Source organism: Schistocerca gregaria, chromosome X (genome assembly GCF_023897955.1).
Source record: "Schistocerca gregaria isolate iqSchGreg1 chromosome X, iqSchGreg1.2, whole genome shotgun sequence".
Lineage (NCBI taxonomy): Eukaryota > Metazoa > Arthropoda > Insecta > Orthoptera > Acrididae > Schistocerca > Schistocerca gregaria.
Window position 1 is genome coordinate 560,071,382 of NC_064931.1, and position 17,031 is coordinate 560,088,412.

Sequence of the window (17,031 nt, forward strand, 5' to 3'; positions counted from 1 at the left end):
CCCTGTGCCAACTGAATGAGAGTCCACTGTTAACAACACACACAAGGATCAAATATGAAGTCAATCGAAAGTTCCAGGAATGATTTTAGTTATGGAAAGACTACATGTACAGGACAGAAACACTGTACATGTAAAAGCAGACCACCAAACAAAAGATTTTAATGCACTGAAGAGAACAGTGTGTGTGTGTGTGTGTGTGTGTGTGGGGGGGGGGGGGGGGGGGGGGGGGGAGGGAACCCAGTAAGATCCATGTTTCTCAATTTTAACAGCCATAGCCACCTACAGGCTTATGTCCTTGATAACAAAAATGGATATACTGTACTTTTAGTGGCTAAAATGCATAAATTGTCTCTTATTCATGACAGTTAATTTCCATCATCACATAAGAGTGATAGATGGTGAAGAGGATATAACTCACACCTTTGAAGATTGAACTTTTTCTAAAGAGATTGCTCTAAATTATCTCCCATGTTGGATATCAAGATCATAAGTTACTACTGTTCTTCACAATTACAGATGTTTTACAGACAGTATTAATCTTTTCACATGTGGTTGTAATAGGATATTGCAGAAAACAACGAATCTTCAGGGTGAAACTTCCTGGCAGATTAAAACAGTGTGCTAGACTGAGAATCTAACTCAGAACCTACACCTTTCATGGGCAAATGTTCTACTGAATGAGCTACCCAAGCCCGACTGATGACCTTTCCTCACAGTTTTACTTCTGCCAGCAGCTTGTCTCCTACTTTCCAAACTTCATAGAAGCTCTCCTGTGAAACTTGCAAGACTAGCACTGCTGGAAGAAAGACTATTGCAGGGACATGGCTTAGCCACAGCCTTGGGGATGTCTCCAGAATAAAATTTTTACACTGCAGCAGAGTGTAATTCTGTGAAGTTTGGAAGGCAGAAGCAAAGCTGTGAGGAAGGTTTGTGAGTCGTGCTTGTACAGGTCAGGCAGTACAACACTTGCCTTCAAAAGGCAAAGGTGCCAAGTTCAAGTCTCAGTCCAGCACACAGTTTTAATCTGCCATGAAGTTTCACGAATGTGCATACTCTACTGCAGAGTGATAATTTCATTATGGTATCTTTAGGGCATTACTCAAAAATAACTACCATCTTGAAAAATTACTACTATCTCCACAGCACTCATCCAAGATGAGACCAAATTCTTCAGTCAACACACAGTATTCTGTTCATCTTCAATTCAAATGAACAGTACTGAATAAAACTGATAACTGAAGTTGATGTAGGAAGAAACAGGCAGAAGGCCCAGAATCTTAAGATACCTGAGAAAGAGGCTTTTCAAAACTGATATTCATCATGAAGCCACATCAAACAGCACATAGCCTGAGCCTTTCACAGTAAATAAAATGGACCTGACAAAAACAAGAATACAAAAGCAGTTGACCCTGATGTTCTACAGATGGTATAGGTCAAACACTTTGGTCAGAGTTAGATGCTGATTGATGACCTGTTGAACAGCTGACTTAAATGTTATCACAGTCATAAAAACTAGAGAAAAGCAAGTGTTGCATCTATTTCAAAAGAAGGGAAGACTGTAGCGACCTTAAAAGTTATAAACTATTGCCTTGCTCAGCCATCATTATAAATTTTAGCAGTCTCATTTTGCAGAAGATGGCAGAAAAAAACCACTTACGATTCTATAATGATCTGTATTCACGAAAGGGAAAACTCTATACTTTAAACTTAAATTACCTGAACTCATATGGACTGTCTTTGAAGAGAAATCATATCTCAAGAGCTGAAGAGTAGATTCCTCAGTAACTTACGACATTATGGAGCTCTGAAATAAGATAAATGACCATGACCCCTACAAAAACAAACATAAAACAACAACAGTATCATGTTGGGATAGCATCTTGCATGCCTCTTCAGAAATCTTTTTTAGTATAAGATTTTCTTGGTTACTTGCGAGAGCAAAGAAGAAGATGACAGAAGAATGAACTACTTCATGTGAGTACAATGCCTCCTTACTGTTCAACATGTAAGTGAATGATCATCCTCTACCAGGAGGTATAGAGATTGGTCAAGCATGTCAATAACTGTGATATTACCACTGAAGCAAGGAGTTTTTAAATGGTTGAATAGAAGCTGCCCAAAGGACTAGATGTCTTTGCTGCTTTTATTGTAAAAACATATTATATACCTACAGCTTCGAAGATCACCTCTGAAAGAACCCGCTGAGTACTTAAGTATGGTAAATTGTATGGGTGTTACTCAAGACTTAGAGCTGTTAAGGAAAAAAAAAGAGTTGCTAAAAATAAAATTGTGTGAAAAATGACTGAAAAATTGCAAATCGTGATATGGAGCACTGTGTGTCTAGTAAATGTATTAAGAACAGAAAGACCCACCATGCTTTAACAAGAAAATTTGTAAGATGCTGAGGAAGCAAAGGCTGTTGCACTAATGGTTCAAAAGAGGATACGCAAAGGTAGTAGAGATTCGGACATGTTTGAAAAGATCCATGCATGAAGCATAGAACAACTGCCACAATCATGCCTTAGCAAAAGATCTGGGTGGGAACCCAAGGAAATTCTGGTCCTACATAAAACTGCTAAGCAGGTCTAAGGCTTCCATCCACTCATTCATTGACCAGTCTGGTGTGGCAGTTGAAGACAGCAAATGAAAGCTAAATTTTAAAATTCACATTTAAGAACTTTTTCATGCGGCAGAATTGTACAAAACTTACAATTGTTTGTACCATCAAACAGACTCCCATATGAATGACACAGTAATAAGCACCTCTGGCATAGACAGACAACTGAAAGAGTTGAAAACAAGTAAGCCACCAGGTAAAGATGAAATCCCAAATTGGTTTTACAAGGGGTACTCTATGGCATTTGTCCCTTACTTCGCTTGCATTTATTGTTAATCTCTCATCCAGCGAAAAGTCCCAGGCAACTGGAAAAAAGCGCAGGTGGCTCCTGTATATAAGAGGGGTAAAAGAATGGACCCGAAAAATACAGACCAATAGCCGTGACACTGGTTTGCTGCACAATCCTTGAATATAGTCTCAGTTTCAATATAATAAATTTTCTTGAGACCGAGAGCCTTATGTCTGCAAATAAGCACGGTGTTAGAAAACCTCACCTGTCTGAAACTCGGGTTACCCTTTTCTCACATGATATACTCCAAACTATGGGTGATGGCCAACAGGCAGATTTCATATTTCTAAATTTTCAGGAAGTATTTGATATGGTGCCCCAATGCAGACTGTTAACGAAGTTATAAACACTTGAAACAGGTTCCTAGAGATGTGAGTGGCTCGAAGACTTCTGAAGTAACAGAACCCAGTATGTTGTTCTCAAAGGCAAGTGTTCATACCATCTGGAGTGACCCAGGGAAGTGTGACAGGATCCCTCTTGTTTTCTATAAATGAACAGAGCGGGCGAGTGGCATTCTGTGACTTTTTGTTGACAGCACTGTAGTATATGGGAAAGTATTGTCACTGAGTGACTGTAGAAGGCTATGGGATGACTTAAGAAAGAATTTCTACTTGGGGTGATGAATGGCAGCTTGCTATAAATGTATAAAAATATAGGTTTTGTGGGTGAGTGGGACAGAGAAACTCATAATGTTCGGATACAGCATTAGTGGGGCCTGCTTGACACAGTCACGTTGTTTAAATATCTGGGCATAAAGTTGCAAAGTGATACAAAAAGGAATAAACATGTGAGGATTGTGGTAAGGGAGATAAATGGTTGAGCTTGGTTTGTAGAGAAAATTTTGGGAAAGTGTTGTTCATCTGTGGAGACCACATTTAGGAACAGCAGCATGACTTATTCCTGAGTACTGCTTGAGTTTTTGGGATCCATACCAGGTCAGATTAAAGGAAGACATCAAAGCAATCCAAAGGCGGTAGGTACAAGCAACTTGCAACTGTTATGGAGATGCTTCATGAACTTAAATGGGAATCCCTGGAGGGAAGGTGAAATTCTTTTCAAGGAACACTACTGAGGAAATTTAGAGAAGCAGCATTTGAAGCTGATTCCACAAAGACTGCAATGCTGCCAATATACATTTCGCTTAAGGGCCATGAAGATACGAGAAATTGGAGCTCATACGATGGCATATAGACAGTTGTGTTTACCTCGTTTTATTTGCAAATGTATAGGGAAGGATATGACTAGTAGTGGTACAGGGTGCCCTCTGGAAAGCACCGTACAGTGGCTTGCGGAGTGTGTGTGTGTTTGTGTTTGTGTGTGTTTGTGTGTGTGTGTGTGTGTGTGTGTGTGTGTGTGTGTGTGTAGATGTATATGTATAGCCTGGGGATCATGACCAGACACAGTAAGGATATTAGTCCTTGCTCTCTGTTACTCTGAAATAGAATACACTGTATTTACCAGACTATAAAATGCCCCTGAATATAAGATGACCCTGAATACATGGCAACTTGCTCTTTTTTTCCCCTAACAAGGCTCCTTGAGAAAAAAATGGTTTTGACATATTCTTACTGATCAATCTTAGAAACTGTTGTATTGACATTAAATATCTGCCAAAAAGTTAACATTACATCTGCTCTAAACTTACGTCATTTATTAATTGTTTACATTTCAATAATACTACGACAAATAAAATAAACAAAAAGAAATGGTTTATATTAATTTTCAGACCTTTTATATTCTACCTTTTTTGTTTACTAACCCTGTAGGTCTGTGATATCACTATCAATCATATATCTTAGTTGTCACAAATATTTGACTGTTTCATTTAAACACAATACTATTTCTGTGGCTGTCTTTCAAGTGGTACCTGAGAACATAGCCGTTTTTTTTTCCGAATGCATATCAGATTTCATTTCTACACTGCCATGTCAATGTTAAAAAGTCTTGTATGTCATGGCAAATATCAACAACATCGCAGCAAGAAACATGTATGTACAGCATTGACATCAATCTAGACTTTTACCATCTCCTGCAGAAATGAAAGCTATTGTTGAGTATTTGTCCATTTTTGAAGTCAGTTTGACTACGATTACGTATTGATTTGGCAAACTGCAGTTTAAATGTGGTTGATGTTGATAAAAAGTACGTGGTATAGATTCGCATGGTTGGCAACGTGATGAAATTTGCTGCTTCCTCACCGCTCTCCTCCCAGCAATCACTCTATTTCTCTGTCAAACTGGTGTCTCTGTTCCCCCTCCATCTCTTCTGTAGTGCTGTGCTCGAGCAACTGTGAAAAACTGACTGCAATATCTTCTAGTTTACAGCTAACAAATCCAACTAATACATAAACAAAGGATCACAATTACGGTTCAGTCCCACTCTCGAATTTTCACTCATCCCAAGATCTAGTGATGACTTGCTACTACCTCCATGACGGGTCTTGCTGCTGAAATTTACCCTCACGATAACAATTATAGTCAGTTCAATATGATTTATTTCCTTTGTTAGATATTTAATTTTGGATTAAGAATCCTTCTTGTTTGATCTGAATGTCACCATCATGTTCTCAAGCTAGTAACTTTTTACCCGGTATTCTAATATGTGAACAGTGACCGACTTCGACATTTGCAATCCACTTAGTAAAACATTGCAGTCTCTCATAACCAAATAAAATATTGGTCTGGATTCTGAATCAACTAATGTTTCTTGAAGGACATTTCCCTTTTTGAAAGTTACCTTTTCTTAAAAAGTGGCATTAATGTTTGTACTGGGCCCCACAAGCCTACATGTATGAGAATGTTTATTGAAAACCAGTTAAAATACAAAAAACGTTTTTAGATGATGGAATTTAATACTATTTCCTCCATTGTTTCACAAAATTGTCATATTTGAATCAGAGCATTAGACTGTTGTAGTGACTAGTGCATAGTTTCTCACGTATCTCTTGCACTAGCACTGTGTGACTCAATGTCACATGAGTTTTCAAGCAATGTCAATACTGTATCAAGTGCTTCGGCATATCAGGAAATCTTGAGCCTGATGGAGCACTGATATCATTTGCTGAGCCCTGCTCTTTCGAATTCTTCAAAATAATTCTGCCTGTGACCTCAACAGCCAAATTTTCATCTCCAAATATAAGAAAACCCATATAAATGTGAGACTACTCATATATACTCTACTAAACAACATACAAATGTTGACCTCAGCAGCAATAGTTTAATCTGTGAATATAAGATAACCTTATATCTTTATAATGATGAATTTGAGGAATAAACCTCACCATCTAATTGGGTGAAAACGGCACATGCTCAATGTAGACACAACCTTACACTTTTTATGAAGTACATCTGGAGGACCAGCAGTAATATTTCTACAACACTCAATACTTCCAGATAAACTGGCTATAATATTAGTATGTAAAACAAGCTTTCGAGCATCACATAACTGAGTCATGTGTCTTCCAATACAGCAAAGCTGTACAGAGCAGACACCTTGCCTGTCCACTATTCAAAACAGTATAAAATGAAACTTACTCTATCATTATCCTGGTACACACACAGGTTCAACCATATGTTATTTCAATCATAAACAATATACTCCAGATCCTGTCCAATTAACTCTTTCCTGGTCATGTCCCTTGCAGCTGCCATGAACTTTTCCATGTTTGTGAATCCAGGTACTTCCTTTTGCCTTGCTATTTCATCATTAATCTGAGAGTGGACTTGTTTTCGTTTCTTTGCCTGTTCACTGTTATATAATGGCTGTCACTATCATTTTCCTTTTTGTAAAAAATGTCTTATTTGAGTTGCCTGGTCACAGATACTAAGTCTACTTATGCAAAGCCTGGGTCAGTCGATAGTTAATTACACACTAGACTATTAAATTTGATCCTCATATTATAGCAGAATAAGCAAAACACACACATCATATGCAAATTCACTTCAACAAAGGTGATCTTAGCACAATACCCTCTTTGTTTCAAATGCTGCACACTTCATATTAACATGCAAGAAATATATGCTGTGTTGACAATGAGTAAGATATATGTTGCACAAAAGTAAACTCCTTCAGAAAAAGTACATGTTATCCTCTGTCATTGAGAATGGACTGCACAAATGAGAGAGCGCACCCAACATTTTACTCTCTTTACCTGCTGTGAAACAGCATGTAAGGTCGATAAAGGCATGCAAATGCTACTGTCCTTAAAGAATTTAAATACTTTCTATCTTTACTTTATACATAAATACAGGAATGTATACTTTGAAGAAAGCTTGTGTTAAGATTAATGGTACTTTTTTCCTTCAAAATAGCCAGTAAACCAAAACCAATAACCATCTTCACATTCTTGCTTCCTGCATGTAAATATTGCCTACTTCACAAATTCCTTATTCAAGTTCACATTCATCACATTATGACACGGCTCCCTGACACAAGACGATATCAAAGAGCCTTTCTCGACTTCAATGTACGGATGTACCTATCAGTTCGAAGTAGTGTGTTTCATATTGCAACGAAATTATTCAGTTGTTTAGGCACCTACTGTGACTGTTTGTTTATAATGTTGAAGTCATTCCACCAAACAACAACAGAAGAATAAACTAAAATGTCCGTAGATGCACAAAAAATAAGCAATGCACTGAATAACAGCATTAAATTCACGAGTTGCACTAATTACTACACATACCTTTTGAAGTATTGTTCTTTGTATTTGTGGCACTAGGAAAAACTGGTGGATGTGTTGGACTTCCATGTTCTGACCATTCATGTGTATTGTAGCAGTCCTCCAGTCCAAAGGAGTTAGAGTTGTCTGGAGCAGGTGGACCAGATGCCTGGCCACTGTTGCACGTGCTGCTGCTACTGCTGCTGCTGCTGCTACTGCTGGTGGTGGTGGTGGTGGTCGTCGTCGTGGTCGTGCTGGTGGTGGTTGAGCTGCTGCCACCACTGCCACCATTGTTGCCACCACCACCACTGCTGCTGGTGGTGCTTGTGCTGCTGCTACTGCTGCTGCTGCTGCTACTGCTACTGCTGGCACCGCCACCACCATTGGCACTGCTATTACTCAGTCCCATGAATGGCAGAATTTTGCTACCTAGAATATTAATTTAAGATTGTAAGGCTATGTTTAACTTCACTTGCCAGTGTTTAAAGTGATGTCTGCATTTTGCAGAAAGTTTTTGAATTATTTATGCAAGACATGTTATTGACAAATTCAAGCTGTAACATGCAGTAGTACAAAAAATGTTACACTGCTACACGCTGAAATGTGTGTTGTTCAAACATGTTAGGAAAGAAAGGCAACTGTAAAAGAAACTTAATATTACATAACTTTTGTTTCTCCTATTAACATTTTCCTTCCTTTCTATTCATTTCTATTATTCTTTCACTAAGACACTGTACATCACTACTCATTTCTAGTCAGCCTTCGTCCGCAATCACAGTGTGAACAATCTACCATATTCTTCCTTACAGAGTGACAGTAACTAGCAGCACATTGAACACATTTTGTAAACATACTATCTCTGTCAACATACAATAAATGTTATCCCCGCCACTCACCCACCAACCTACCCTGCCTCCCACCCACCCAGCCACCCTCCTACCCATCCAGTCTGTTACAGGACTCTTTGAATTTTCATTTTTTGTAGTTACTTTATAATAAGCTAATTTCTGGTTCTAGTGGTCTCAAACAGTGTTGTTTACTGTTCATCTCTCATCATGATCATCCACTTATCACTAACATAATAGTTCAATCTACATCATCTATTTTGTAGATGCATGTGAAGGGCACAAAAAGATGAAATGGCATACCTGTTAAGAAATGGGCTTATAAATGAACATATGTCAATCCTTGAAATGTTTACAATGTCGAAAGAGCAATAATACGTAGAAGTTACAAAACACTAGTTCTTTGACATTAAAACAGGGAACAGACAGTAGTGATTTCCTGTCTCTGGTTATCTACAACTGCATTTTGGAGAAGATCACCCACATATAGGAAAAAGAAGTAAACAAGAAAGGGTTGCTCAATCAAGTATGCAATGGAGGAACCAGAAGCAGTACCATGGTCAACTACCTGGCATTTGCAATACTATCTAACACTAACACAGCTTCCAAAAGAACAGGCAGACAAAGCTGGAATCTAAACTTACTTGAGAGAGAGAGAGAGAGAGAGAGAGAGAGAGAGAGAGAGAGAGAGACACGAAATCCGCCCCTTCCCATTACCCAGAAAACTGCACAGAGTAACATGAAAAGAATTGACTGCTTTAAATATATTGAGCAAATTGGACAATTGAAAAATTGCTTTCCAAAGAAAACAATTATTAAAATTTTACATCTTTATTGCTCATGCCTCCATATTTGCAGTCCTCTGCCACAAGAGGGCTCCAAATTTTAGTAGTCATAACATGTATCCCTTCTGTAGCATCTTCTCCATTTCAAAGACAAAAAAATGCGATAGAGAGAAAAATTTTATAAAAATTATAAATCATGGTCCAGCCTCAGTTGTGCACTTGTGGTTGGGTAACTACACTGGTGTCCAAAATTAAAACAATAAATAACTATTTCCCCATCCTTTGTCCAATTTACGATATAGCAACACACACTGTCAACAGATGTCCCTACGACCATATTCTGCTCTTAAGATGGTCTGCACTTAAGATGGCATTCTGGTCTACGGACAACCATGCCACTGGAGATGTCAGGCCACCAATTAACTTTGGTAGTGATTATTTTCACGGGTGGGCAGCCGGGTTCCATCGTCCTGACGACAACACGATATTTCGGCGCACCATATGCCCGCCATCTTCAGGTGAGATTGAGTGCACAAGCACACCAGAACTGAAGAGACCTCAGATTCGGCAACTCCTTTATATCGCGGGTACTGGCCGTTGCGAGTGCGCAAGCAATGGAAGAGCTGCCCTCTGTGAGGCGAAGAATTGCAGCGGCGCCAGCGGCAACGTCAACAGCAGATTTTTCCGGATGGAGGAGATGTGTATGCCGTTGATGTTCCACACATCGATCTTGAACTGTACGAATAGTCTGTCCAATGTAGGCCTTGCCGCAGTGACAAGGAATCTTGTGTAACCCAGGCTTCCTCAGTCCCAAATCATCTTTCACCAATCCAAGAAGGGATCTAGTTTTGGCCAAAGGCATAAGGACGCTTTTAATATCATATTTCCTGAGGATCCTTGAAATTTTCGAAGAAATGCTTACCACTAAGTGTAGAAAAGCTACAGATTTGGAAGTGTCTACCATTGGTTCTCGTGAAGGTCCAAATTGAAAAGCATGAGTAACTTGGTGATCAGAATGTCTTAATACATAAGAAAGAAAATGGGACTTTCGGCCACAGTGTATACTGAAAACCTACGCATACGGTCTGCTACCTCCATGCCACAAGTTGTCATCCACAACATCAACGCTTGGGTGTTTTACGCACACTGGTCAAGAGGGCTTATGCTGTTTCGGATTCCGATAACTTTAAACAGGAGTTGGATCACCTCAAGGTTGTCTTCAGGCAGAATGGGTATTCTGATCACCAAATTACTCATGCTTTTCAATTTGGACCCCCATGAGAACCAACAGTTGAAACTTCCAAATCTGTTGCTTTTTTACCCTTCGTGGGAAGTATTTCTTCGAAAATTTCAAGGATCCTCAGGAAATATATTAAAAGCGTCCTTATGCCTTTGGCCAAAACTAGATCCCTTCTTGGATCGGTGAAAGATGATTTGGGACTGAGGAAGCTTGGGGTATACAAGATTCGATCTATGTGTGGAACATCAACGGCATACACGTCTGCCCCAGCCGGAAAAGTCAGCCGTTGCCGAACACTGTCTTAATGAAGGGCACAATATATCCTTCAAAGAGACGCAAATTACTGCCTCGGCTTTCCGTTACTGGGACTGTGTATTGAAAGAATCAATTGAAATAAGTCTGTCTGATGATATTATTAATAGAGACAAAGGTTTTCCTTTAAGCAAGACGTGGAATCCTATTTTATCACAGATTAAACAACAACGGTCTGGTTTTCGACCGGCTGCATTTTAATTTTGCGATTCCTCACTTTTGACAGTTTTCACCGCTGGTGCCGCTGCAATTCTTCGTCTCACAGAGGGCAGCTCTTTTCACAGATGACTTCCAATTCAGTCTAGAGAGTGATTCCCAATGAATTTGCATATGGAAGGAATGTGGAACACAATTTCACAACCCAAGCATTGTGAAAAAAGCCTGATATCGAAGATGCTTCCTAATGGTATGGGCAGAGATTACATTGACCACTCTAAGGTTTAACTGCTATCAGGTATCATGATGAGCTCTTCAGACCTCGTGTGTGATTGTTGCGAGCTACTATGGGCAACTTCTTATTGATGGAAGATGATGCTCGACCTCATATAGCACGGGTGGTTGATGGTTTTTATGAAATCGAAAATATTGCATGCGTGGTGTGGCCCTCTCCAAGGCTTTCGAGCAGCTCTTCAGGAAGAATGAGCATTACTGCCGCAATATGAGATTGATGACATCATTCACAGCATGCCCCATCATTGTCAGTCCTATTGCTGCCACAGGTGGTCACACACAATACTAAGCACATTAAACAGTTGTCAGAACATGTTGCAAATCCATTAAGTTCAGGGTGTGGGGGAAAAGAGAAGAGAGAGAGAGAGAGAGAGAGAGAGAGAGAGAGAGAGAGAGAGAGAGAGAGAGAGAGAGTGTCATTTTTGTCTACTGTTAAGCATTCTGTATCTATATTGTTGCAGAAGAAGCTGAGAAGCACAGTCACTGTGGTGTAGTGGTTATGATACTAGACTGTTGGGTGGAGGATCATGAGTTCAAAACTCACCTGAACTGTACAATTTTATTTTCTATATTCAGTTTGAGTCCATTGTAGAAGTATCCACAAATGTCAAGAATCATTGTACCGTAACGATCTGTAACTCTATATATACTGGCTGTGTTCTGGCCGCAGGCCAGGCATCTGGTGGAGACGCTGGGTATTGGAACATAGGATAGTGCAAATTGTCGACGTCACAGTGGCTCCCATCAGGCCACGACAGAGCTGCTGTTAATGTGGTGAAAAACCTGAGTTAGAGGCATATTCAACAGATCGCAATCTATTGGAGACAGAAGAAGAAGAAGAAGAAGAAGAAGAAGACGACGACATTACGATGACAGAAATGGTGTACCATCACATGACACATCTGTCTAGGTTGTCTGGTGACGATGGCCAAGATCCAAACAAGTGGCTGAAGGTATATGAGCGTGTAGCCAAATTTATCAAATGGGATGACACTGTGCGTTTGGCTAATGTATTTTTCTACTTTGAGGGCACTGTCAAGCAATGGTATGAGAACAATAAAGAGAAGTTCACAAGCTGGGAAGTATTCCAGGCTGAACTGCGCAAGTATTTCGGCGACACACAATGACAGACGTGCAAGGCTGAAGACAAATTATAGTGCAGGGCACAGCGTCCAGGAGAAACTACAGCATCCTACATTCAAGACATCTTAGAGCTGTGTAAAATAGTAGATCCTAGAATGGAGGAGGAAGATAAGGTTGCACATCTCATGAAGGGTGTTGCTGAGGAAATGTATCAAGCTCTACTCCTAAAGGAGGTTTCGACAGCAGGTGACTTCATAAAATGGTGCCAGTATATCGAGACAATGCATCAAAAAAGAATTACTAGCAAGAAGTTTGAACAGCTGCCAAACATTGTATCAATGTCTGTGATGGAGGAAGAAACTCGTTTCACACGTGTTCGTCAGATAGTGAGAGGAACATCAGAAGGCACCTGGATTGCACGGTGAGCAAAAGACTGAGATGCATCAAGAGGTCATAAGGGAGGAAGTGGAACAGACAATGAAGCCACTCTTTAGTCCTTCATTTCCCTTTAAAGCAGTGAAAAAGTCAAGACCCAGGTGGAGTTATGTTCCTACTATGCCACATGAGGACCCCGTTTGGGCACCAAGGAAGACTGGCATCTGGAGGACTCAGGATAACCAACCAGTATGTTTTCACTGCAGACAACCGGGACATGTGGTGCACTATTGTTGAGAAAGGTGGTGGATATTTGATGACGCCCGTGTCATAAGACAGTAGATCACCCTTAGCAAACGCCAACTCTGGGATGACGAAGATGAGCAAGATGTGGATGAAGGACGACGTAGGGCACCATCGCTGCAAGCTAGGTGCTGGAGAGGACACTCCCCAACATGCCGATCAAGGTCTTCACAAGTTCCAACCAATCACCTAGCCGCCGCAACCTGAAAAACTATAGGGTGCAACCTTCCTTGGAAATGAGGCCACCGAAGAGAAAATTACTCCACCATCGATCACTACAAAAACAATAGGAAACTATATCGATATCCTCATGGATGGCCAACCAGCCCAAGCTCTTGTGGACTCGCATCATATTCAGTCATTTTGGAGAAGTACTGTCGCCAGTTGCAGAAAACCGTATTCGTCAACAACGAAACATCTCTGCTGAAGGTGGCGAATGGGAAATATGTAAAACCTATAGGAAGATGTGTCTTTCGTGTGGGTGTAAGTGGCCATACACAGCCCTTACAATTCATTGTCTTACAAGAGTGTAGTCATGACATCATTCACAGATGGGACTTTTTGAAAGCCTCTCAGGCAATTATAGATTGTGATTGCTAAACATTATGCTAGACGAGATGAGATACTGTGAACAGGAAGATGCGCATCCAAGTGCATGGAGACTGTGTGTGCTGGATGAAGTGATCATTACTGCAGTCAGCGCTAAAAAGGTAACTGTTATGTATCATGCCATGCATCAACCCATGGATCTTGTAGTGAAATGTAAGAGAAGCATATCACTGAAGAATACCTTGGTCATCCCAGACTCTGTTGTCTCGTTTATGAACAGATTCAGTGAATTTTGGATAGTTAACTGTCACCGAGAACCGCAGAGTTCCTTCTATGGTGCGAATGCATAGCAAATGCTAAGCTGTTAATTGCAGAACAGCTGAGCGTCACAGAAATCTCCCATGCCAATTCTGTGGGCGAAATTGGCACCAACCACTACGAGATAAGATCTTCTAGCTTGACTATCACCAGACCCCACAAAGGAACAACATAAGAAGCTACTTGCCATTCTTCGAGAGTTCTCTGAATGCTTCAATCCACAGGTGAAGAGCAAATTAGACAAATCGATGGTGAAGCACCGGATTAGCACTGGAGATCATCAACCAATAAGCCAGAGAGCATACCATGTGTCAGCAACAGAACGTCGAATAATTTATGATGAGATAGAGAAAATGATGAAGAATGACATCATTCAGCCTTCACAGAGCCCATCGTTGTCACCAATGGTTCTCATCAAGAAGAAGGATGGCAGTCGGCGTTTTTGTGTTGATTACAGGAAGCTTAATAAGATAACTAAAAAGGACGTTTACCCTCTTCCACGAATTGACAATACGAATTGACAATACACTAGATTGTCTGAAAGTGGCTAAGTGTTTCTCAATCATGGACATGTACTCTGGATATTGGCAAATCAAAGTACATGAGGCTGATCGTGAGAAAACTGCATTCATCACCCCTGAGGGCCTGTATGAGTTTACGGTAATGCCGTTTGGTTTGTGTAATGCACCAGCAACTTTTGGCCGGATCATGGATAATCTTCTAGGGCACCTGAAGTGGACGATGTGTCTTTGTTATTTAGATGACATCACAGTGTTCTCAGAGACATTTGATGAACGTATAAAAAGACTTAGGGCCATTCGTAAGTATCTCCAACAAGGTGGACTAAAACTCAATCCAAGAAAGTCTCTCTTCGAAACAAAAGAAATCAAAATACTTTGACACCTTGTGTCAAATGAAGGTGTGCGGCCAGACCCAGAAAAGGTGAGATCTATAATGGAATTTTCTATTCCAAAAAGTAGTAGAGATGTGAGAAGCTTCCTTGGATTATGTTCTTATTACTGTCGTTTTATCAAAGATTTTTGTACCAAATCCAGGCCACTCCAAGAGTTGTTAAATGCTGATGCTAAATTTATGTGGGGTGGTGCTTAACAAGATTCTTTCGATGTGCTGCGAAAAGCTCTGACGACTGAACCTGTACTTGGTCTGTTGAGAGTTCAAAAATCACCTGAACTGTACAATTTTAATTTCTATATTCGGTTTGATTACATTCTAGAAGTATCCACAAATGTCAAGAATTATTGTACTGGAATGTTCTGTAACTGTATGTATACTGTATGTGTTATGATCAGAGGCAGTTCGCTTTGCGCTCTTGTATGCACAAGTGCTGAATAAACTTTCGTTATGTGAAGTCAGTATTCGTCATTCATCTAATTACACCTTCTTCTATGTGACAACATTGTTTCTACATTATCATCACCCGTCCCAACTGTTTTGTGGCAAAATAAATCCAACCTTGCAAAATCTCCATTTGTTTCTTTGCTTTAGTTTTGGACACCAATATACATGTGAAAGACAATAAATTTAAGACAAAATTTTAAAATAAACATCCTTATGCACCAATAACAATAGGAGTTAAGGCAAAAACTCTACTCATATAGCTGAGGTATTACAAAGAGGCACCCCCCCCCCCCCCCCCCCCACCACACACGCACACACAGGGGGGAGAGAGGGAGAGAGAGAGAGAGAGAGAGAGAGAGAGAGAGAGAGAGAGAGAGAGAGAGAGAGAGAGAGAGAGAGATCACACAGGACTTTCTTTTCTTATGTTCTTATATAGCAATAATTAAGTTCACATGTACAAGGCACCAAGTTATGAGCCTTGGAATAAATAACTGAATGATCTTAAATGCACTGACATTCTTAAGTTTTGGATGCAGCTCTCTTCTGAAAATGACCTAAACTTGTATAAAATTAGTTTGCTTAGTTTTATGTCGCACAGACCATTTTGCATGATAAATCTTAACGATGTGGAACAAGTCATTATACATTCACATCACAAATTAATTTGTGAATATGGCTACATGCTGAACATTTAAATTTTTTAAAATATATGGATGTGAGTCATTAATTCAAACACATCACCATTTACACATTGCAATAACAAAAATTGTTCTATGGAATAGGAGTAGTCACCAAGGAGAAACTTTTTTGGTTTGTTTTCAATTTTACTTTGCTATCTATCAGAAATTTTATATCACTTGATAAGTGATAAAAAATTTTATTTGCACAATTGTGCATCCTTTTTGTGCTAAAGACAACCTTAATGTGGAGTAATTAATGTCTTTTTCCTTCTGGTATTATAATTATTTATATCATTGTTCCTTTTTAACTGCAGTGGATTATTTAAAATGAACTTCATGAGGAAATAAATATACTGTGAATCGGGAGTCAAAATGCCCAACTCCTTAGACAGGCATCTGCAAGGTGATCATTAGTGAGCACCACATTACAGCATGATTCTGAGAAATGAAAGCTTTTTTTCCTTAAAGATGAGTTACCCCAGCACATCATTTCATCAAAATGTGTCAACTTATTGACGCATCTGTCTGCAGGACCTCAATAAATCTAAGTGCAAATGTGGCTGCACTAAGCTGTTTTGGGAGTTAAAAATGTGTTGTTTTTTTCAGTTTAAAATCTCATCAAAATCTCATCAATATGGACACCTAAGAATTTTGAAGTTTCCACTCTATTTATTATTTCCTCATCACGGGTTACAGTTACCATTGGTGTTACACTTAGCATAGGTGTAGTACTTCTAGATTTTGATAACTGAATATGTTGTGTCTTTTTAAAATTGGGGGTGAGATCATTTGCAGAAAACCAGTCAGTGATACTTTAAAAAATATTGTTTACCATTTCCTCTATTCTACATCTACATCCACATCCATACTCCGCAAGCCACCTGACGGTGTGTGGCGGAGGGTACCCTGAGTACCTCTATCGGTTCTCCCTTCTATTTCTGTACGTACCCTTGGATTGATTACAATACTAGTGTCACATGCAAAAATTACTCATTCTACTTGTTTTATATTAGATGGAAGCTTGTTTTCATATATGAAGAACAATAGTGGACCTAAGACTGAGCCTTTGGGAGCCCCATACATGACTTTTCCCTAGTGGGAATGATGTCCCTGTGCCACATTCTCTCAATTACTAAGTAAACCTTTCTGCATGCTTTTGGTTAGAT

General features: G+C 39.7%; 1 protein-coding gene across 5 annotated transcripts in view; it reads right to left on the bottom strand.

The window, feature by feature from the left end:
• The window catches only part of LOC126297449 (alpha-protein kinase 1-like), a 188,400-nt gene that overhangs the window by 23,343 nt on the left and 148,026 nt on the right, over positions 1 to 17,031 (bottom strand). For all 5 annotated transcript variants that reach the window (XM_049988303.1, XM_049988305.1, XM_049988306.1 and 2 more), the window contains one exon: positions 7,591 to 7,995. In XM_049988303.1, coding sequence (XP_049844260.1) covers positions 7,591 to 7,995 — 405 coding nt within the window. The remainder of the gene's footprint in view (positions 1 to 7,590; positions 7,996 to 17,031) is intronic.